This window comes from Hyperoodon ampullatus, assembly GCF_949752795.1.
Source record: "Hyperoodon ampullatus genome assembly, chromosome: 2".
Classification (NCBI taxonomy): Eukaryota; Metazoa; Chordata; class Mammalia; order Artiodactyla; family Ziphiidae; genus Hyperoodon; species Hyperoodon ampullatus.
This window is the reverse complement of record NC_136915.1, coordinates 103,368,083-103,391,714: the sequence shown is the minus strand read 5'-3', so window position 1 is coordinate 103,391,714 and position 23,632 is coordinate 103,368,083. Positions and strand designations below refer to the sequence as shown.

The 23,632-nt window shown below is 46.0% G+C and overlaps 1 protein-coding gene across 2 annotated transcripts in view; it reads left to right on the top strand.

Moving 5' to 3' along the window:
- Positions 1-23,632, top strand: part of CASQ2 (calsequestrin 2) — a gene marked incomplete at both ends in the record, with an annotated part of 62,434 nt that overhangs the window by 35,868 nt on the left and 2,934 nt on the right. The window contains 5 exons of one of the 2 annotated variants that reach the window (XM_079725071.1): positions 4,177-4,307; positions 5,705-5,750; positions 12,008-12,016; positions 12,266-12,320; positions 23,263-23,363. In XM_079725071.1, the coding sequence (XP_079581197.1) occupies positions 4,177-4,307; positions 5,705-5,750; positions 12,008-12,016; positions 12,266-12,320; positions 23,263-23,363 (342 nt within the window). The remainder of the gene's footprint in view (positions 1-4,176; positions 4,308-5,704; positions 5,751-12,007; positions 12,017-12,265; positions 12,321-23,262; positions 23,364-23,632) is intronic. The other variant, XM_079725070.1, reaches the window with a different exon arrangement.

Below are 23,632 nucleotides of genomic sequence, written 5' to 3'. Positions count from 1 at the left end.
TGGGTGGAAGGACCTGGTTGTGAGACACATCCTAGGGAATCCCAGAGGGACCTGGGGAAGGGGAGGTGCTTTATAGACGTTTGAAGTCAGGAGAGGCAAGGGCCCGGGAAGCCCTAATGCAGTCCCAAAGATGAAAAACTAACTGGCAGAGGTTGAGATGACTAGAGGACCTGGCCACTGTTGACATGAAGGAGAGAAAGACGAGAGAAGACACACAAATAGCTTAAGATCGAAAGTCTCTGCTTCAAGACAGCAAAGATTGTAAAGCTACTGAAAACATTAGGAAATCTAGGAAGAAGAATCTATATATAGGAACATAAGATGGGGTGATGAGCTCTAATCTCTACAAGCTGGGAAGACATTCAACTGGAAGGATCTTTCATTTATTGATTCATTCACTCACTTAGCAAGCATTTATTGAGTGCCTGTTATGTGCCAGGCACTCTTCCAGATGCCAGGGACACAACGTTGAGCAAAACAGATTCCTATCCTTGTAGAATTTAGAGTTTAGTATATGGGATTGGCGGGGAAGGTCTGGGAAAGGAAAAGATGGGAAGACAGAAAGTAAGTAAACAAACAAATAAATATATTATATTAATTATAAATATATTATATTATATTAAACCAATAAATATATTATAATACAATAAATATATTATATGAGTTGGAGAACTGTAAAGAGGATGAGATATCAGGGTCGCTGATGTAGATTTGGGAGTTTAGTAGTTTCCAACCACTGTCCATATTGGTATGCCCCAAGGAGCTTTTATTTTATTTTATTTTTTTTGCGGTATGTGGGCCTCGCGCTGTTGTGGCCTCTCCCATTGCGGAGCACAGGCTCTGGACGCGCAGGCTCAGCGGCCATGGCTCAGGGGTCCAGCCGCTCCGCGGCACGTGGGATCTTCCCGGACCGGGGCACGAACCCGTGTTCCCTGCATCGGCAGGCGGGCTCTCAACCACTGCGCCACCAGGGAAGCCCCCCAAGGAGCTTTTAAAAGCAAGGATTCTTGAGTCCCATCTTGGAAATTTTGATTTTTCTAGCATTGTGACCAGGCCCAGAAATATGCATTTTTCTAAAAGCTCCCTGAGAGATTTTATCTGGCACACAGGTTTGGGACCAGCACTGATCTATGGATCTTGATCCTACGTCAAGCCACACAAGGGCCTAACCTCCCTAAAGCAAGTGGAGCAAGAGTCAGAGGGCTAAGGATGGTGTCTACTCTATGGCACCTCACAACCTGAAAAATGTCAGTTCTAATCATCTCATGCTATCTCCCATTGGCCTGTTCTTTTCTTGGAGTGAACAGTGAGAAGCAAAATCATTTTTTGAACCATATTGGTCCAAAAGAAGCTGTGATTCTCTAAACAGAGTTGATGGGCGAGACAGATGTTGAGAAGACCTAAATTCATTGAGTTGTTTTCATCTGCAACAACCAAAATGGCTTGCTAACTTGTAGAAAAACATCTGTTATCAAAATTCATACACATGAAAATGTCAAAAAAATTGTACTTTGTAACTTTCTTGTCTTTGGCATACTCCATTCCTACTATTTTTTTAAGTCAAAAGAATTCATTATATGGACCTCCTGAGTTTTTAATAGTAAAATCCATTCTTACCATCCATGAAACAGGTCTCCTCCCAGAACAGAACCTTGGATATAGTAGACCCCACTAAATATTTATTGAAGGAATGAAAGAATCAATGCCTCAATCAATCAAATCTCCTTCAGTCTTTACCATCCAAGATACAATTAAAAGAATGGAAGAAAGGAATTCTCTGAGATTCGAAATGAGGAAATTCTATGGTAGTGATGGGGATATAGTGAACAGGTCTCTGGAAAATTTTGCTCAGGGTTCCAAAGACTTAAACTTACGAACATCATAATCCAACTTTACATTCATGGTCTTAACACTACAGACCCTAACATACACACACATATACACATGCACACTCACGTGCATAGGTGCATCTCCACTGCTTACCTCAACGGAGGGTCTGATGAGCTCCTTTTCACCTTCAGGAAGCCTTCGTTCTGGCAGACTGTGCTAGGGATGAACTGATGAGAGCGTGTTACAAGAGGTAGAAGGAAACCTCTCACTGTGACATGCGCAGTGTCAAGGCAATACTTAAAGGGACAAAAATTCCTTTCTGTACAGTGTCAAGAAGAAGGTAATTTTCAGATGAAAGGAAAGTTGGAACGGAGGCAAATTGTTAGTTGAGAACACTCTGCTTGACAAATGGCATACTCAAATTGTGCCTCAGGTCTGTCATTTGTAAAATAAGTATAATAATAGTTCTTACCTCATACAGTCAAAGGGGGGATTCATAAAGTAATCAACTGAAAACACTTTGCAGCAGTGCCTGGCACATAGTAAGCACTCCATATGTTTGCTATTATTTGTTTTTGCTCATCTGCTCACTTCCTACTTCATATAAACACAGTTTCCTGGTTCCTAAAATATGTAGTAAGTGAACTCAGAAAACCAGAATCCAATGTCATTTTCAAGCCCATTCTATGATGGGCCCAGCTTTGTGAAGAACTGTGTGTAAACCCAAACGGTGGTGGTAGAGTTGCTCTTTCCTCCCTTCCTCCAACCACACTCCTCACCCCCACCCCATTGAAGAGGGAAAAAAGTAAGAAAAAACCCCCACACCTTCTTGTCCTTTAAAACCAAATCAACATGACCATTAAATCTCTTTGACTGCGGCTCTTAACACAGCTTGTTTTCGTTAGCTCTGAGTAGGATGTTGGTATTTCTTTCCCTTAAGTCCTTAAGAAATGTCTTTTGGAATATAGTGACCTGGATGAATAGCAATTGACGACAAAAGCCATAGGGATACCAGTGTGTGCTCAGAATGGACCTCCTTGTGTAATAGCTTATGTAACACCCAGTTCCTCCCCCTCACCAATTAGTCACGGCTGCCCTGGGCCTCCACACTGTTGGTTACCACCACAGGGTGTCAGCTCTTAGGCAATTCCTCTTTATTTTCAAGGGAACCACTGTTCATCCCTGTGCTTTCTTGGACCACGGCTTTGAACTAGAAAAGAATGGCATTTGGTTTTCTACAGAGCATTGCACATTCCAGGCCTCTCAAATCATGTCACAAAAGGAGATGAGAGTTCAGCAGCTCTGCAGGCGAACACAGCAACCATTCTGCCCTGACCAGACCACGTAGCCACGTTAATGAAGAGCGCAGATGGCTCCCAGGCTATGGACTGGCTCCCCATGCTTTTTATTTGGTACAGCATGAGCAACTCATCCCAGCTGGCTGGGTACTATCCCAGTGTTAGCACTGAAAGTCTGAATCCTGGGAAACCCCTCCACTCTGGACAAACCAGGATGGTGGGTCACCTTCTGACAGGTAACTAACCAGGCAGTTCCCAGAGCCTGAGAAACCATAAAACAAGCCCAGGACTGAGAGACAACCCTTGGGCCAATGCTTTAACCAAAATAGCAATTAGGGTTTATGAGCTGATCGAGGACAGATTACTGGGTTGGCCTCTGATCTGAGTACCTGTATGCTTTAAATGGTTTTTGTCAATTGCCTGTTCTATCAAAACGGATTCAATTAAATCCATACATCCCAGGACACTGAACATGATCTGTTGACATTTCCTTCCTCCTCCAGCCCCTGGCAAATACAGTAGAGTGATGGTGATGGTGGAATTAAATTTCCCACCTTTCATTCTGACTGCTCTCTGGCCCTGATTGGATCTCATTTGCCAGAGAAGTTTTTTGTCTATCTGTCCTTTGATCACAAAAGTAGATCGGTTCAGGGCTTCCCTGGTGGCGCAGTGGTTGAGAGTCCGCCTGCTGATGCAGGGGACACGGGTTCGTGCCCCGGTTTGGGAAGATCCCACATGCCGTGGAGCGGCTGGGCCCGTGGGCCATGGCCGCTGAGCCTGCGCGTCCGGAGCCTGTGCTCCTCAACAGGAGAGGCCACAACAGTGAGAGGCCCGCGTACCGCAAAAAAAAAAAAAAAAAAGTAGATCGGTCCAGCCAGGTGGATCAATGAGTTAGGTGATGAGTTCCTAGCATTTCAATGTTTAAGTTAAAACCATGCATACACTTTCATGTCTTTTGCAGAGAACACACACACTTGTAGCTGGACAACCCATTGCTACTCTAGACTAGTGTTCAAGGAAACTATTGTCTTACTTCTAACTGTTACAGGTTGCAAAGAAATTGTCCTTGAAGATGAATGAGGTTGACTTCTATGAGCCATTTATGGACGAGCCCATTGCCATCCCTGACAAACCCTACACAGAAGAGGAGCTTGTGGAGTTTGTGAAGGAGCACCAAAGGTGTCCCAGATGGCATGCAGGGGTGGGGGCAGGGGGGATCCAGGGCCTGGGAGATGGAGAAAAGCCTCTCAGTCCTACCATTTCAGACCCCCAAGGGCAACAACCTGGAGTTAGTAACCGAGCAGAACTGAACTCAGTAGTGTGGCTTTGTTGGCCATTGATCAGTGGCAGGGATGTTGCTATATTTTCTGAATATGGGTCTACACTTGCAAACAAGGTTAGACCACCTCCCTGCAGTGAGGAATGTAAGTAAATTCTACAATGATAATGATAATGATAGTGATTTAGTGACAGCCTCCTAAAGTACTATGCTAGGTGCTTTTGGAAACTATTTTACCTACTCTTCAACATTATGGGGTAATTATTATCATCCTAATTTTACAGATCAAGGAATTAGGCTCAGGGTAGTTGAGTAACTTAGTCAAGGATGAACATTTTATGCATAGAAGTTCTGGGAGAGGAATAGTTGATACCACCAGCTCTAGCATGGATCAGCAAGCTTTTTCTACAAAGGGCCAGATAATAAATATTTCAGGCTCTATGGGCCAGATGGTCTCTGTTGCAAATACTCAATTCTGCCGTTATAGTGTGCAAGCAGTCACAGGCCATATGTCAATAAATGGGTGTGGCTGTGTCCCAAGAGAAGTTTATTTATAAAAACAGGAGCCATTGTCTGGATCTGACCCACCAGCTGTAGTTTGCTGACCCCAGCTCTTAAGGGAGGGACAATACTGGAACATGGAATATGGTGGTGGTTCACCCTCTCACCCACCCGCCCTCCCCTCCACGTGCTCACATAGGTTCATTGAACATGGAGCATCATAATTCCATCACCCAGTCAGCTTGGTCCCTACAGGGATGCAGCACTTGGAGGAACAAATATCAACATGTCTAACAGTATTTGTCAACATTCAAAAAGAAATGAAACCATGAGCAAAAGATAGATCCAACCTGCTCCTCCGAACATCCCTAAAGGGCTTCTGATGGATGACCCTGGTGATAAAACAACTGTAGTTCTGGGCTGTTTTCTCTCCTGGGTCTCCTCATTCTGGGCCTGCTCTGGGTTCTCAGGAGTGGCAGCTGTGTGTGAGGAGGGAAATGGCTTCTTGGCCTGGGAGTGAGCTGACTCTGTGCCCTCTGACCCATTATTTGTAATAGATTTTATAATCCTTGGATCAAATGGGCCCATGAAAAGGCTGAGAGCTTTAGGCCCAGCTCTGTGTGTGACACAACAGGGTCAATCTGCTCTGTCTCCTTAGGGGAGAAAACAGGTATGTAGACACTCTTGAAAATGGACCAACATCTCATTCTACATTTCACTGTGCTGAGGCTTTGGTGTCAGCCGAGGTAATCCCTACTCAAAAAAGCTCATCTTTTTTTTTTTTTTTTTTTTTCAGACCCACTCTACGTCGCTTGCGCCCAGAAGATATGTTTGAAACATGGGTAAGAAAGTGGCAAACTCATTCTGCTTTGTAGAGATGGGTATATTCCCCAGGAGGAATACCCCTTTGAGTTCCAAAACTCAAACCAAGTCTTATTTGCCTGGAGTGGATGTCTGGATGGTGGAGAATTTGAAATGTGGACAATATCACACTGAGTTACAACCCAGTTCTTCTGGGCTGGCCAGTAGGCAAAATTACTCTATCTCTGAGTTCATTTCCTGGAGTTTCTACTGGCTTTCATTCACTGGCCACCAGAGACCCAAGGTCACATGGTAGGAGGAGCTCAGACCATGAGTTACATACAGACTTGAGCTCAAGCCCACAATCTGCCACCTAGTAGCTTTGCATCCTAGATCAAGTCACGTGGCCTTTCTGAGCTTTAATTTCTATATCCAAAATCAGGCTTTTTGTAAGGATGAAAGGTGTGAAGAACCCAGACATAGGGGGTACTCCATTAATGCATGGTAGCTGTTTTTGTAAATGTCAACTCAAGGCACTGGAAAATGCTGAGTCAGACTGTCCCCTAGGTCTGTGTCACGGACAAGATGTAAGGTGGGTCAAATTGCATTAGAAAGAGGGCCTTGGAGATACACTCCCCCCACCACCACCTCCCAGCTTTATACAAAATTCTGTAAACAGTAACAACCAAAGTCCATGGAGCATTTTTCAAAGCATTTCATGCATCTTTTTACTTGGATCTCTCAACAGTTCTAGAAAGTGATATAGAACAAGTATTATTTTAGCCTCCTGGGGAAACTGGCAATCATACAGATTTAATTAATTACTCATGGATACATAGCTAATAAACATTAGATCTTGGGACTTAAATTTAGACCACCTGGAGCCACATCTCATTTCTCCAGTATACCTCCTAGAGTGGGCCATGTCCCCATAAGGCAACATTCTGGCGGGGAGGGAGCAGAAAGGGATTAACATGGAAGCATATATTTACTCTCTAATTCAGAGTCTAAAGTGACAGATGAACAGAACCGTGGAGTAACTTGACACTTTCTGTTTTACTGGCACGTAACTTCTTTGGATGTCTGAAGGTAGAACAAACATTTCACACCAAAGGCAAATGATCTGGTCCAGAGGAGTGGACTATTGAAGAACAACACAGCACAATAGAAACATTTTTTCCTAACATTTAAACCTTTCAAAAATTTAACCTTTAGGAGGTCTCATTATTAGATTTAAAAATTAAAAAAAGCATATAACAGTGCTTTGAAAATAATATTCCTTTTTAAAATAGTTTCACTTTTCACCTTAAACAATTTCAGACTTATAAAAAATAGTGCAAAGAATTCCATGATCTCTTTACCCAGATTCCCCAAATGTTAACATTTTACTCCTTTTGCTTTATCACACACTCTCTTTATAGATATACAGATTTTTTCCTGAACTGTCTGAGAGTAAGTAGCAGACCCAATTCCCCTTTGCTCCTATATACTTCAGAAGTCTAAAAACAAGAACTTTCTCTTACATAATCATAGTATGCTTATCAAAATCAGGAAATTAATACTAATACAATTCCATGTTTAAATTGACCAGTTGTCACTAATATCCTTCATAGCAAGAGAAAACATTCGTTTTTTTCCTGGCCCAGGATCCAATCCTGGATCACAGGCTTATGTTTGGTTGTTGTTTCTTCAGTTGCCTTTAATCTGGAAGAGGTTGTTGGTTTTTTTCTTTCATGACACAAGGTACCATTTTAAATCAAGAGTGATTATTACTGTTCTGTTCTGCTATGCCTTTATCTTTACTTCTTCTTCTTATTTTGTTCATTCTTAAAAGGTAAGTCTCTAGGCTCCTGGAAGGGAGACACTGCAAAATTGTAGAACCCTTCTCTCAGGCCTTTCCTCACTGACATAGCAGTATCACACCCCAAACCACCACACCATAGCGGGAGATGTCCTGTCCCCTCCTTCTGATCACAGACACCCCTAATCCTCCACACTGCCCTGAAGAAATGCTCTCTCTCCCATATCGGAGGTAGATGTTCAGAAAGAAAGTTCACTGCCTGGCTTCACTGGAACCCATTCTCTGCTTTCTTTTCACTTAGTAAGTTACAGCTTTTGCTATACTATAAGATAACAGTGATGGCTCACATTATTATATACTCAATTGTTTTCTAGTTGGGAAAGGGCTGTGTATTGAAGTTAACCAGGTAGAGAAAAGGGCAACCAGACTGGTTTACTCCTTTCCAACACCCCATCATGGAATACCCACATGATTCCCCAGAAGCCCTAGCCAGACCTAGTCAGCCCCTCATCCAAGTCTCCAACTAGGGAGGGAGGGCAAGACAGGCCATCCAGGGTTATCTTCACATCCTGAAAAAGGAGGAACAGAAATCAGTCTGTCAGAAGGCTCTTTGGGGAACCCCTCTGCCTATCCCCAACCCATCCACATGTGCCCACCCCCAAAGCAGCATCTTCCAGGGCTACTTGGCCATAGCAACTTAAACCCCACATGTTGGGGAAAGTGACCAGCTCATGAACTTAAAAGTCTTTATCTTCAATACCCACTTCCTTAGACATTGCAAGATATTTAAATAAAATAGTAAAACTAAGTAGAGCTAAAGCAACTATTGACCTTCTTCTCTCCCAAACTCTACAGGTTTTTAAAGCAGCAAATCATAGAAGACACATAACTTATTATTCCTAAAAACATTATTCCTAGTAATATTTGCTGTGTGAAAATCAGACAGCTATTTATTTATTTATTTAGAATATTCAAAGAATGTCAAGGTAGAGCAGGGCGGTCCAGACCCAATGCTGACCTGTCCTTCCTCTTTGAGACTCCACCTTCCCACCAGCTCTCCATCCTAGCAAGTGGTCAGCCAGAGTCCTTAGCAAAAGCCCACAGAAATGGGAGTCAGCAGTTCTTTCTAAAAGAATCTTCCCTTGGTTGCAATAGGAAAGTAGTTCCCAGAGGGGGGCAGAGATCTCCTCCAGATGAGTCCCTGCACCACTTCACTGCCCCTTAGTTAGGGAGTCTGACAGTTTTAACTGCTTCTTTTTTTCCTTTGCATTTCTTCATTCAACATGAGAGCAAACATTCAACCAAGACTGGAAAGAAACAGAGTTAAATATGAACAGTGGTAATTTATCTGATTGGTGGGTAATTGATGTTTCATTTCTCCTTGGTATCTCTAATATTTGCTAATTTTCTTCAAGTGGTATGTAAGATTTTTATCACTATATTCTTTTTTTTTAAGTCAATAAACATTAAGAAGAACCTATTACATTGTGCTAAGTACAGAGGTTATAAAAATAAGCCTTGCTGTCCTGTCCTTAGGAATCCAAGGTTGAGTAGATGAAACAGTCGCGATAATACAACACCAGCCCAGTATGCTTGTTGCTATGACAGAGGGACATACAAAGTGCTAGGGAATCTAGAGTAAGGTATTCACCAAAGTAACTCCCAAATTTCCACTTCTTTGGGGGATCTAGTGCTCAGACACTTTGTATAAAAGCCCCTTCTTGGCCTCTTTCAACTTAAGTAAGAGCCACTGACCAGAGTTCGCAACGTCTTCTGCAAAGCCTATGGAGAGACAATAGATTTATGGAGCCCATTCTGCTGTTGTTTGTAACGTCAGGGAGGAAACTCTTTCCTCTACCCTCTTAGGTTCATTTCTTAGGGCCTACAAATTAACCTGACAAAAGACAGATTGGCAAGAGAAAAAAAAAAACAAACCCAGATCTAATTAGCTATTTATGCATGCGAGTTCACAAACGTGACTCAAGGAGGGGCTTATATACCATCTTAATGGGGAATGGGGGGGGTAAGGGCAGAGGAGCACTTCTGGGAGAACAAATGACCTTTTGGAAAGATAAATGGGCCCTTAGAGAAGAGATGGCAGATATGATAGTTTTGTGATAATGTCTATCTGAGAAAAGAAAATTAGAGTGATATCAAGTTCTTTGGGGAGGCTCTACTTTTAGGCAGATAAAAGATTTCAGGAATTCAAATGCCTTCAGCCAAAATAGTTTTCATGCCACAGTGGCTTATTCTGGACCCCTTCAGTGAGAAAGAGCATGGGCTTTGGGGACAGACAGAACTGGCTTGAATCCCAGTTATGTCACGTACCATCTCATGCCTTAAGGTAAGTCACTTAATTCTTGAAGCATTGAATAGGAACAAGACTTTGATTTGAGATTTAGAAACAATGTATTTACAAAGTACTGATACAGAGGGTGGCAAATATTATTGTCTCCATTTTCATCATCATTATTATTTTAAGCCATAATGCCTTCCCTCAGAGAGCTTGCCATCTAGTTGAGAAGAGACTTGTGCAATTAAAAAGGTTATTTCCGGGCTTCCCTGGTGGCGCAGTGGTTGAGAGTCTGCCTGCCGATGCAGGGGACATGGGTTCGTGCCCCGGTCCGGGAAGATCCCACATGCCACGGAGTGGCTGGGCCCGTGAGCCATGGCCGCTGAGCCTGTGCTCCGCAACGGGAGAGGCCACAACAGTGAGAGGCCCGCGTATCGCAAAAAAAAAAAAAAAAAAAAAAAGCTTATTTCCAAGGCAAGGCGATGACTAAACGGGATGGGTGATCTGGGCAGCAAAGGCTGTGGGGTTCAGAGAAAGCCCCTGGGGTGTTCTCAGGCCCGTGGATGGTCAGCTCGGCTCTTCCTCCCCCCATGGACACTGGATTCTCATTGAGTAACCCTGACTTACGGGCTTGTCCACGGATTCTTGCTCTGTGAGTTTATTACTGAAAACATCTGGCACTGAGCAGCGCCTGCCTCTTTGCAGGTGTTCAATACAGGTTTGTGGGCTGAATCTTTGAGACCCAAAAAGAGACAGGCTCTCTCTTTGGGTTACGTATGGCTCTCCATCCAGGGACAACCTCAGGCCTGGGGAGTGACAGCCGTATTATAAGCAGCCTCTTAGCAAACGAATATGGATTCTTAATTCTAAAACCAATTTCCAAATGCATTCAAGGAGGGCACACAGAAATGAACAGAATTAACATTGCTTACTTCCAACTGATGGCAGGAGACAGAGACACGGGGCAGCCTAATGAGAACTGATCAGGATATTCTGTCTGGAGATAATAGCAAATGTAAAATAGTGAAAACTCAGACTCCCCTTCTGGTTGCTGTCAGATTTGCGTAATAAACCTGCACTCATGCACACGCGTGCACACACACACACACACGTTATCTGTAAAAGTCAATTCCCCAGAGAGTCTGACCATGGCAGTGCCTACTCTCTTGTTTTTAATAATAATATTTTCCATTTAATCTCTCTTAGACTATTTGGAGGTTTTCGCCCATTCCAAACTCAAAGGGGAAAAAATTAGCATTTAGATAGGATTGCACCAGCATTAAAATCAATTGAAATGGAAACAGAGATCATGGGAGGGTTGAGATGCCTGGAGTTTTTTTTTTCCCTAGGATGATTCTGATATGACACATTCAGGGCATCCAGTGAATCCCTCTGCTGGTGTCAGTGATAATCATATTCACTTGGATTTGTCCCCGGTGCCTCATTCTCACACAACTTCCTCTCCAGGTCTTCTGAGGATCACATTTCCCAAAGAGGGGACCCTCCAAGCTCCCGCTTCTCCTTCTGCAGGAATAATCAATGCAGAGGAGACACAAGGCACATATATATGGTCCTTTCTGCCCAGGACATAGAAACATGGAATGCCACTTGCTTGTCCATGGATTTGAAATACTCTCTCTAGATTCTTTACCTCGTCCCAGCCTTCACATCCACACACACTTTTACTGTCACACCCTCAACCTTCCCTAACTCCAAATTCCAGACTCTCCCTGTAGCCTCCCACTTTCATGACATGTTTTAGAGGCCTAGCCTGCTTTGGCAAGCTTGGGGTCCAGAGCAGAAAGGACCCCAAGGAAACAACCTGGAGGTCACAGTCAGCAAAGCGTCCCCTACTGACCACACAGGTTCTGCTTCTTCAATAAGAGATATCTTAACAGGGAAGCACTACACTTGCATGTGATCCTCGTGTGACCAAAACAGACCCACATCCTAATTTACCGCATAGAGTCCTGTCTGCTGCCTGTTTGGGGACAGCTTCAGGATCTGTCAGCAGCATTCGGAAGTTTCCATAATCTGGTATATCGCTGATTATATTTGCTGGTGGTGAATTCTTGAGAACACAGACGGACATGCGCACTTACTGAGCTGTGTCCAGAATGCTTGTTGCCCTCAGAGCTCCTGATGAACCAGACTCACATTCTTCCTCATTTTGCCTTTTACTGCTGCTCTCCTGGACCCACCAGACCACCGGGGTGAGGCCCCTTTAGTGCTAATGTCTGTGTGCAGTTGGTGTTTTCCTGTCTTGCAAACCCACTGATCAAACTCCACACATTCCTCCCAGGGGCTCATCAGTATTCCTGTCCTGAATGCATGCCCTGCTCGGCTCTTCTGTGCCCCTGCGTCCACCCCCCTCCACCACCTCCCATTTCCATTCCAGCCTCTGAGTCTGTCCTTGGTACCTCTCTACCCAGGGGAGTAACTTTGATTCTTTTCTCCCATAGGAAGATGATTTGAACGGGATCCACATTGTGGCCTTTGCGGAGAGAAGTGATCCAGGTAGGAAGCCCCCTGTCTGCTCCTGTGCACCTTAAGCCTGACTGACCTCTCACCTTTGTCAGCCCTCACCCTCTCTTCCGTCACTTCCAGTTTTTCGCAACCACAAGGTATCGGGCGCCCCCTGGTGGTCACCTGTTAGGGACGACTCCACTTTCCACCGTGCACACAGCTAACAGAACGTTGAACCTCATTCTGCCTACCTGCCCAACTAGGAAGAAGCACCAAGTACTGAGGTTGAGGATATTAAAACGTCCTAGCTTTAAGGATGTGTGTGTGTGTGTGTAAACATCTGTTCACATTTAAAGTTCATTTACCAATGTTGTGACCTAGCCTATGTGAATCACAATCCTACCTTAAAATAACAATCATGTACCCTTTGGTCTGAAAAATATTGTCTGTGCTTAGGAGACTTCATAGAAAATATTCCCCCAAATAATGAGAACTAGGCAGAACGAGCAGCTTATTTCTAAAGTACAAAATGACCCTATAAATGGATGTGTAATTTTGTTTTATTTTGGAACTTTTTCCTGGTTTCACTCTTTTTAACGCCAGTGGAAAGTGAAGTGCAGGAAAAATTAATTTTGCAGGTGGTAAAATGCCGGGTCTCTTCAGCAGTGCTCTGTGAATAAAGGGTCCCCAAAGGGAGGTGTAAGTGGTGATTCTGAAGTGTGTTTTGGAAGACCTGGGACAATCCAGAATGCAACCAGAGAAGGCAGGGAACTTCCTTTAGGATGGCTAAGCAGTCAGGCTTTGGACTATGAGGTGCCTGGGCAGGGATTCCCAACCTGATAGTGCCACAAAGCCACCTGGGGCTGACTGAAACAGGACCTTCAGACACCTGTCAGTTCACGGGGCTCTGAGGCAAGTGCTGATGCACCGTGGGGTTGGGAACCACTGTTCCAGGTAAGATACAATTGTGTCGTATTTTCCTAGGACCTCAGCCTCTTATACATTCCTAGGGACAGATGAGGAAACAAAGGGTCAGAGAAGTTCAACAAACTGCCCAAGAGGGCACAATGAGCTAGAGGGAGGCCATGAAGGAGGGACAGATTGTCTCATTCATCAATATATACCTGGTTCTTGCCCATGCCTTGACACATAGTAAGTGCTCAATAAATGCCTGCGGGCAGATGATTAGATAGGCAGATGACTGACTGAGACTGAGCCCAATTCTTCACTGTCTGACCAGTAGTTTTTTGGGTTTTGTTCTGTTTTTTGGTAACACACTATCAGCCTCCATAGTTTCTTACAGGCTGAAACCCAAAGGTTTTATCATGCAATTTTTAAAATTGAGATATAATCCACATACCATAAGATTCACCTTTTTAAAGTGTGCAATTCAGCAGTTTCAGTATGTTCAGAAAATTGTGCAAACATCACCACTCTCTAATTCCAGAACATTTTCATCACCTCAGAAAAATCCCATACCCATTAGCAGCCATTCCTATTCCCTTCTCCCCCGCCCCCTGGCAACCACTTAATGTACTTTCTGTCTCTATGGATTTGACTGTTCTGGATATTTCATATAAATGGAACCATGTAATATGTGGCCTTTTGTGCTTGGCATCTTTCACTCAGCATAATGTTTTCAGTATTCATCTGTATGTAGTATGTATCAATAATTCATTCCTTTTTAGGGCCAAATAATATTCCATTGTATGAAAAACAAATGTATGCTGGAAATTATCTGAAAGCTTCCTTCCCCCTTTTTTTCATTAATTTTTTTGAATGTCCATTGATATCCCAGTTTTCCTATCATTGACTTGCAGATTTGGAAAAACTCTTCAAGAAAATCTAGTCTGCATCCAAAAAAAAAAAAAAAAAAAAAAAAATACCAGTATGCTTCCAGCTTTTTCCCACAGATTCTGGCCACCCCTCAGCCCCTGGAGAAGAAAATAGCAAAGAAAGCCAGTTGCCCAAGGTTTACAAGCTATAATCAAACGGAATGGGATCCCTGGTGTTGTGTGAACGGAGATGAGATCGCCATCAGCAGCAGCCTGCTGGCCAGGCTCCAGGGGGCTTCCTCCCCCGCCCTCTCCCCCTCCCCTCCCCCTCCCAGGATTGCGGGGAGGCCTGTCTGGCTTTCTGGAACAATGGAACAAAGAGGCCTCCGAGAGGCTGCAGGAACCTGTTTGACCGAGATTGCTGCTGTAATGAATCAAGCTCCAGAAACTACTTCCACCTCCTACCTGCACAAACACCCCTGGGCCCGAAGCTGTGTCTTGCCCCAAAGGAGCCCAAGCTGGGGCTTGTTACTGGGAAGCTGGAAGAAATGCGCTAGGGGTGGGGGGAGGGGGAGGAGCTCACAGCATCTTTCCTGGGGGGGGGGTGGTGGCGGGGGCGGGGGGCCTGGCCTGCTCAGGGCTGGGAAAGGGAAAGGCTTTTCCGTGAAAGTCCCTGACTCTGCGACTAGTCAGTCATTACTCTCAGGTCACTGATGTGTAACCAAGCCAGAGGGGCCTGGCTGCAGGACTAGGAATTTCATTCCTACCCAGACAGTACTTCCTCATATACCTTGCTTTTGCTAACAAGCTACATGTGGCCCACTGCGCCAACCAAACCCCTCGCCAAAGAAAATGGGTCATACATCCAGGAAAATAATACAGCTCTCCTTAAAGAGCTAACAGTCTGGAGGAACTGTGCTGTGAGCTTTATGGAGGTGGTCCTATTTGGTCCCTAAAGCCACCCTGTGATATATGCATAATAATTATCATCCCAGCGTCAGATGAGAAAAGTGATTCTTTTTTTTTTTTTTTTTTTTTTTTGCGGTATGTGGGCCTCGCGCTGTTGTGGCCTCTCCCGTTGCGGAGCACAGGCTCTGGACGAAAAGGCTCAACGGCCATGGCTCACGGGCCCAGCCGCTCCGCGGCACGTGGGATCTTCCCGAACCGGGGCACGTGGGATCTTCCCGAACCGGGGCACGAACCCGTGTCCCCTGCATCGGCAGGCGGGCTCTCAACCACTGCGCCACCAGGGAAGCCCAAGAAAAGTGATTCTTAAGGGTTAAATGACTTGCCCAAATCACTCGATGTATCCAAGCCAAGATTCAAATTCTATCAGGCTTTCTTGACCTCTGAATTCATTATGATTCTGAGGAAGAAGGTGATGATGATGGTGACTTACTGTATGCTTAGGTGACATAGCAACCCCATGTGGGAGGTGCTACTTTTATTCCCACTTTACAACTGATGAAGCTGAGGCCCGGAGCAGCTGACTGGCTGGGAAGCAGTGGAGCTGGAATTAAGCTCAGCGCTGTCTGGCTCCCCAGCCGCACCCTGAACCACAAGGCCCTGCCTTGTGTCTGCCGGTCCTTCAGAGTTCTACCCCTGAGGACGTCTGGGTGACCATTTAGCCTGCCCTCCTTCCTCTCTGCTGTCCTTTACCACCCCCTGCACCTCCAACATTTGAAAGACCCAGAGAAGTTCAACGACGCGCTTGAGATCACACGGTTAGAGGCACAGCGGACACAGGAGCTTAGATTTCTGGTTGGCTCCTCTGGTCACTGTCCATCTGACCACACTACCGTCTCCAGGACTCCCCAGCCAGCTGCAGGCTCTGGGCATGCGCAAAGCCGCTGCAAGGAATCGGGGCGGAGGGAGCCGAGAGAGCAGGAGAAAGAAGAGGGAGTGAGGAGAGCGAGCAGAGCCATCTGGAAGCTTGAGCACCCGATCAATAAAGAAAAGTCAAACTTCCTCCCCACTGATGTTTCCGAATTTGGAATCTACGATTTTTCAGCAGCAGCAATAACAAAGGTCTGAGTGACCCGGGTCTCCCAAGGACTCTCACAGCGGTTCTGACATTCGCAGCCGAGAGCTTGTGTTCAGGGATTGCAGTGTCTGCTCTCCGGCCCTGAGCGTAATCGCTAGGTCTCTTCTGCGGTGAGCTCTCATCCCCGTTGCCCCTGCAGGCAGGCCTGGCTGGGAAGGACATTTCCGGCTCTCTGGTCTTGCCCAGTGCCCTGTGGTGCGGCCCGGCTTCCTCTTCCACAGCCTCCTCTCAGCTCCTGCGCTCAGAATGCCGCCAGAGCTACTGTTTGACAGGTTTGAAAATGAACTACTCTCCCCCGCCGCCCCCAGATGTGTCTGCATCAGGCTGACGTCTTCTTTAGAACAGTCGGAACGGTTCATAAAGTGGCGTTTCTACGTGAGCGCATGCTGGATGGATATCCTCCAAGGGCACTGGCAATATTAGCACTAACAAGCTGGAAATGCGCGAACCGGCTGCCGTCTGCGCCTGTGGAACACAACCAGTGAGGGGCCCCGAATCCAAGCCCTTGTTCCAACCAAGTTTCAACAGCCTCGGTTTCTTGGAAAATGTTTTTGACACCTGTTGCCTCAAATAGGCAACTGCTTAACTGAGCTTCCAAATTTAAATTTGATTTGTCAAATTTAAAATTTGGTTCTTGCTAAATGCTAAACGTAGTTCCGGCCCTTAAATATCAGCACATTTAATCTTCACAGCTGCCCTATTGTATGCAGTAGGTATTGTCACTATCATCTTCCCCGATATGCAGATAGGGAAACAAAGGCATGGAGAAGTTAAGTAGCATCCCCAGGCCATGTGACTAATCACTGGTAGAACTGGGATTCCAGCCCAGGCAGTCCAGCCCCAAGCCCAAGCTCTATAACTACCACCTATGCTCCACTGTATTGCAAACCTGTACCGCTGGACTTTTCCACCAATGCTGGGCCCCGAGAGCTAGGAGACACAGCAGAGAAGGAGGGCTGTAGTAAGGAGTGTCAGGGTGTTCTGATGTCGCAGGTGCCATCTCGGGACCATGGGGCCCACACAATGTCCCCCTGTTCTAAGTGGATGTCTCACCCTAACAGGTGCCTGGGTGACTCGCCTTGTCTGGGAGGTGCTCCCAACCTTGTCCTCCCTAGGCTCCCAAAGGGCCCAGCTTCAGATGCCATGCCGCAGCTTTCTGAGACTTCCACACTTACTGAGTGGGCCTGTGTGTGAGGGGACCTCTCAGGTGACTGCCCTCCACACCTTCGTGTCCCAGCACCTGGCCCTGGGTCTAATACATGTGGGCACTCAGAACATTCCTGCCGATGAAAAAATGAATCCCTCTCATTAACACTTGAAATGAATTAAATGTTGATGGAGTGGGAAAGAAAGACAGAAAATCTTTGCAGTTTCTTCTGCAAATGCCACACATGGTAACAGCGGTATCATTTTTATTTATTTATTTTTTTTGTGGTACGCGGGCCTCTCACTGTTGTGGCCTCTCCCGTTGCGGAGCACAGGCTCCGGATGCGCAGGCTCAGCGGCCATGGCTCACGGGCCCAGCCGCTCTGCGGCATGTGGGATCCTCCCGGACCGGGGCACGAACCCGTGTCCCCTGCATCGGCAGGCAGACTCTCAACCACTGCGCCACCAGGGAAGCCCGCAGAGGTATCATTATTATCAATGAGCCCCCAAGGTAATAAGGGAGCTGTTTTCTCCATCTTCAGATGATGAGATGGAAGCCCCAGAGAGGTTAAGTGACCCGTGCAGGGCCTTCAAACTCCAGCCACAACTTCCAAGCTGCGTGATGCCTGCTTATCTGCGTCGTCTGCTATAGAAGCAATAGCCACAGGATCGGGCCAAACAACCCGGCTTCCCAAGCCTAGGCCTGTCTCCAGGGGCGAGACCCCGACTCCCATAACTGCACATGGTGTGGCGGCAGGGAGGGTCTTTCAGTGCCTTTATGGAATGAGCACCACCAGTCCCCGAAGTTGGGTCCAGAGGATGGTGTAAGAGCCTGGTGGGCAGCACGCTGAGGGCTTGGGCCTGTTACTTCGGGGCCACTGCTTGGTCTGAGACACACGTGTCTCTGCCAGACAGGCCTTGGCTCCTGACATGGCTGCGACTGGCCTGGAACTGGTCCCCCAGGGCTTGTGCAGCCTCATTCCCACCAGGCTCTCTCTGCCTGGGAAGGAGGAGAGCATAATCACCGGTTTCCCCTCCCACAGGATGTGATTCCCAGAGGTCTCTGGCTCGCCGTGGGAAACCTGGCCCATCCTGAGCCCTCGACCCTGGGTCGTGGGATCTCAGGGTCCAGGCCCGTGTGGCAGGGACAGAGTCACAGCTTTCACAGCACCGGGCCCCTCTTCTTGAGTTAGAGCCATCTCTGAGATTCCAGGCGCACTCAGGGAAATCGCTGAGACAGCCAACCAAACAGGCTGTAGCTGGCGAGTGTGTGGCTTAGCGGCAGGTTAGAAGGAGGGGAAGGGACCTTGACTACTCCGGGGGAGGGCAGGGGCCGGCCACCAGCCCTCCTCTCCACCCGGGTGTCTCCCCATGCCCCTGCCCTTGCTTCCTTCACATTGAAGCTTTCACACTGGGCACTGGGATCTCAAGCACAAATTCGAGCAAGAAGATGCAGCAGTTTTGGTAGACATGTGGAGACCACAGATGGATTGTGGAAACGGCTCTCGACCTGCAGACCAAAGACCTGAGTTAGAATCCTAGCTCTGCCACTTGCTGGCGTGTGATGCTGGGCAAGTCAAGTACTCTCCCTGTGTCTCAACTTCATCCTCTTTAAAATGGAGATGAAAACATCTTCCTAACCTCCATCAGGACTAGATGTGAAGATTAAATACAAAAGGACTCAGTAGCCAGTAGCCAGTAAATGCTCAAGAAATACTCATAAAATCAAAGTTGGGCTACATGATTGCTGACTTCCTGCATGTAAGGAACAATGTCCTGTGTTCATAAAGGAAGAAGTTGGGAGATGAACTTCTTGAGAAAAAAGGAGATTTCAGCTGGATGCAAGAAAACGACTCTTGTCTGTCTGGGTTATTGACTCTATAGTGGACCTTTAGGGAGGTCCAAGGGACTTAGCCCTGGAAACATTCAAGAGAGAAGACAGACAAATGTTCTGGGTGGGGCTATACAGCTGCCTGAATCTGTGGGATGTTTGGGAGTCCCTTCTGGCTTTGAAAATGGCTGCTTCTCTAACTAATGACTGCAGAGAATTGTCCTCTAGTTTCAATGGTGAAATAACTGCTAGCCTACAAATTTCAAAATAATATTTCCTCTTTTTTCTTAACCTACCTCTGAAAAGAATTATGGGCTATTCCTTTTGAGAGCTACATGGCCACAATCTTAAGATACCCAGATTAGCTGGGTATATCACTGATAAAGGAAACAGTCATTAATTTCAAACTCATTCATTCATTCATATAATTGCAACTGTGAACTGTCTTCTGCTTCACATTCAATTACAAAAGCGAAATGTGGCTTCCTACACCTGCCTTCCTGGTCAAAAAGGGAGGGTCCACAGCGGATGTGTCCCTTTTCCAGCTCACCTGTTTTACAAAGAAATAGTTACTGTCCCTAAGAGGAAACTGAACTTCTAACTTAAAATGTTAGCGACTGAATCCATGTGAGGCCAGTGTGACTGCCTTAATTCCGCTTTTCCAGATGAATGAGAATCCATTCCAACAGGTGTATATTCAAGGCTGGGGAATAATGGGGGGAACGGTATGGGGCTTGTGAGCCTTGGATCAGGAATATCCAGATTAGCTTAATGACTTTAAAACAAAGTAATTAAACCGTGCTTTAACCATGTACTGAGGCGAGGTTCTCATAGTCATACCGCCTGGTACAGCCACCCCTGCAGACTTCAGTCACTGAGTCAGCAACAGGGGCCAGAAGGAATAGCTCCATGATACACCACCTCCTGGCGTAACTGCCTGGGAGTATGTCTTCTCTGACACACGGGGCCGCGACTGTGTCTAACCGCCCCCTTGTGCCCAGATCATTGCACTTAAGACATATGCATTGAATGAACAGATGAGTGGCCAGGTTCCTTGTATTCAAGCAGAAGAATGTCAGAGCATTTCAGAAGAATAATGGCTAAACCTTACTGTGTGCCATAGAGACACTAACACACTTAACTACCAGTCATTCTATGAAATAGGTACTATTATTATCATCCGCATTTTACAATTGAGAAACCAAGACATTAAATAACTTGCCCTAAGTCACACTCTAAATGGCAGACCCAGGATTTGGACTGTTTGCCCCAAGTGCCCGTGTGTTTGAACATCATGCTGGGCTCCCTCCCTAAAGAACAGGTTCTGTTCTGTTCTTGGAAATATTCAGGGATGCAGAAGGATTATGCCCATTATAAAATCCATCATCCTGAGCACCAAAAAGCTGCCCTTGACTCCGGAAGAAACTTCCCCAGCTTTTGTCAACTCAACTATTAATTTATTCTGGGCACGTTTTTTGAGCTTTCCTTGCTCCTCCATAGACACAAAGAGCATCCTCCTCACAAAAACTTTTTGTATTCTTGAAAACAGGCATTAAGCCACGATTTTGACTTCTCTTGTTTATGTAAAAACTCCAATCCATTTGATGTTTCTTGCAGGACCCAGTTTTTGTTCCTTCAATCTTTCTCTTTTCATCTCCAAACCTGCTCTAAAACATAGAAACGATCCCTGTATGTACATTCTTATTCATAAATCCCGTTATGTGGGTTTTTCCGTCAGAAAACCACAGCGCCATCTTGTGTGTTCGGCTTCCGTGCAGATGTTCTCCCTCTACAACACTGTGCCTAGACAGTTTCTGCCTTCCCTTTATGTGAGTTAGTCTTTTGCACTTCACGTTTACTTTCTACCTGAATTTGGGTCTGTGTGGTTGAATGCCATCCTCTTTGTGAATTTCTGATTTGTCACATGTGATTCTCCTCTTCCAGAGTACTGGCAGCATCACCTTATTTATTACCATCTGTCTCTTGTCGGCTGCTGAAAGCAGTCACTGAAGCTGTTGAGGAGAAATCCCCTGTTGCAGTCTGTGTATAATGATACTTAAATCCACAGATAACCCAGGTGGCACCATAGTCCCTGTCCTGTGACATGGCGACACACCCAGAGAAGGAAGATCCATAGTGTCCAAGTAGCAGCAGCCAGTGGCACTCTGGAGGGACTTGACTTTCTCGGCCACACATCAGGCAGCAAGAAGAATATCCCTACCTCCACCCCCATCTCCACCCCAACCCCTACAGTAATAGATAATGAGCACTAAAACACAAGGCCCCATCCATCTCAAGTGTCTGTCCTACAATCAAATTTGTCATATAGTTCAGAGCATAGATGGAAAAATCACCTAGGTCACCTGGATCTCTGCTGGAGAGGGCTGCCGGCCATAACGACCCTCTTCTATACTAGCAGGATAGCTCTGCCTTCCAGGTAACAAGACCTGAGGGGGCCTAGTCTGAATCTTTAGTGTGATTTAGCTACAGTTAAAGAGACTACACCCACTCAAAGCAGAGCTCCTAAGAAGAGTGTGCATTTTGCCTAGAATATGTTAAGTATGAGGAAGTGCAGAGAAAAACCTTTCCCAAGAGGCCCCAGGTAGCCAAACAAAGGCTAGGGTGCCTGGAGAGAGGAGAGGTGTGTCCAACAGAGGCCACAGAGAGGGGCTTAGAATGGCTGGGGCCCCCATCAAAAGAAGGAAACTTTTACAAAGAAAGAGCAGTTGTCGTACTGAATTTCTAAGTAGTGGGTGAGTTAGTTGCTTATATAGAAGGTAAATTTCAGGCCACAAATCCATCTATGCAAGAGATACAACTTTATTTTCTAGAACTGAACCTAAATTTTACTACTGGATGGAGGAAACTGGGTCTGACAATTAATGGTCTCCCCTCCCCCACCTACCGTCCCTCGGGATCTGGTGTCTTGCTGGTTCTCAGGTATGATGGGTGGAGTGTGCATCTGGTCAGAGTTATCATCATCACCTATCCATGCTGGCATCTGCAGAGAAGTCCATCATTCTGTCTGGACTCTAGCTTTATGCCAGGGTCACCACTGGTCCCCTTCATCCCAACCGCTGGACATCTTCAGATCTGCCCCCTCCACTAGCCTTGTCCGTGTTCCTCAAAACCACAGAGAACTCGGTGGGGCCTCCTTACACTCTTCTCTGCCCTAGTGCTCCTGCACCAGAGGATTCGCCAAGAGAATCTGAGGTCTTTCCATTTTCATGAGTTTTAAAACAAAGCATGAATCCCCTATACTCTGGGACTCCCTGAAACTGTGGAGTTTCTCTACATGGACACATGGGCTTGCTTTCAAGCACATGCACATGTACACACAAACACATACACACAGGCACAGAGCTTATTCTCAGGGACTTGCCAGAATCTAAACTCTTTGCTTCTAGCTGGGAGTGGAACAGGGATGCTGAGGGTTTAGGCTATCCTTTCTCTTACTAAACATTCTTCCAAAATTTTTGTCTATGATATAAAGTTCATCTTTCTCATTTCTTCAAGATTTAGGCTGTCTGTGCTCTTGAAGCTATGAGTTGGTCTTTTGAGGCTTGTCTCTGCTTTTCTTATGAATCATCCCTCCCCTGGGGGGCAATGAATGCTTCGAATTGAATAAAGGGATGGCAGAGCATGCAGGGAAATGGTGACGAGGGGAGGGAACCCTATTTACTATCTCAAAGCTTTGAAACCAACTGTCAGTCAGAAGCCCACTTAGTCTGAAGGTTATAGGAACTCCAGTTTGTAGAAAACTGAGGATCCAGGCTAAATGTTCTTGCTCCATAGAGCAAATGCTATGGGGAACTCTCAGGGATAGTATCAATAAATTATCAGTTTTAAGAGATGGCACAGAGTACTGAGGACCGGACAGGAGTTTCTCTGTTCTGGGGTTGCACTTTCTGATGCAAGGCTGGTCAATTTTCATATGCAATTTAGCAAATGGAACTTAGCTTTCAGTTACAACCAGACACTTCCCTGGGAAACTTTCAATTTCTTTATTCAAAATGTTTATTGTTTCCTTTGAATAAGCTACTTTGTGGCATCTGACTCATTTTATAGAATAATCCTATAATTGAGGGTATGCACCAAATGGTCTAAGAAACACTTGTGGAAAAACAGCACTCTGCTCTCCACATTAGAAGCCATATATGCACAGGGCTTACTCAACCTTCTTGAATCCTGCTTCAGATGGCTACGAGTTCCTGGAGATCCTGAAGCAGGTTGCTCGGGACAACACGGACAACCCTGACCTGAGCATTGTATGGATCGACCCAGATGACTTTCCTCTGGTGAGTGGCTCAGACTGGGGCCCCGTCCTTGGCCACCTTCACAGCCTCATGTTTGTGTTTAGTGTGAGACCTGGATGCATGAAGGAGGATGTGAAATAGGAGGGGCACTTGCAGAAGCTCAGTGGCTGTCCCCACACACTGTGGGAGATCTTAGCCCCTGGGGCAACATAAAACTTAGGGCCTGGTGCCTACCTGACCTGGTTAGACTTATTATTCTCACCCCCTAGAGGCCAGAAGTCCTTCTGCAGGGCCCACTCAAGGGTGTTGGG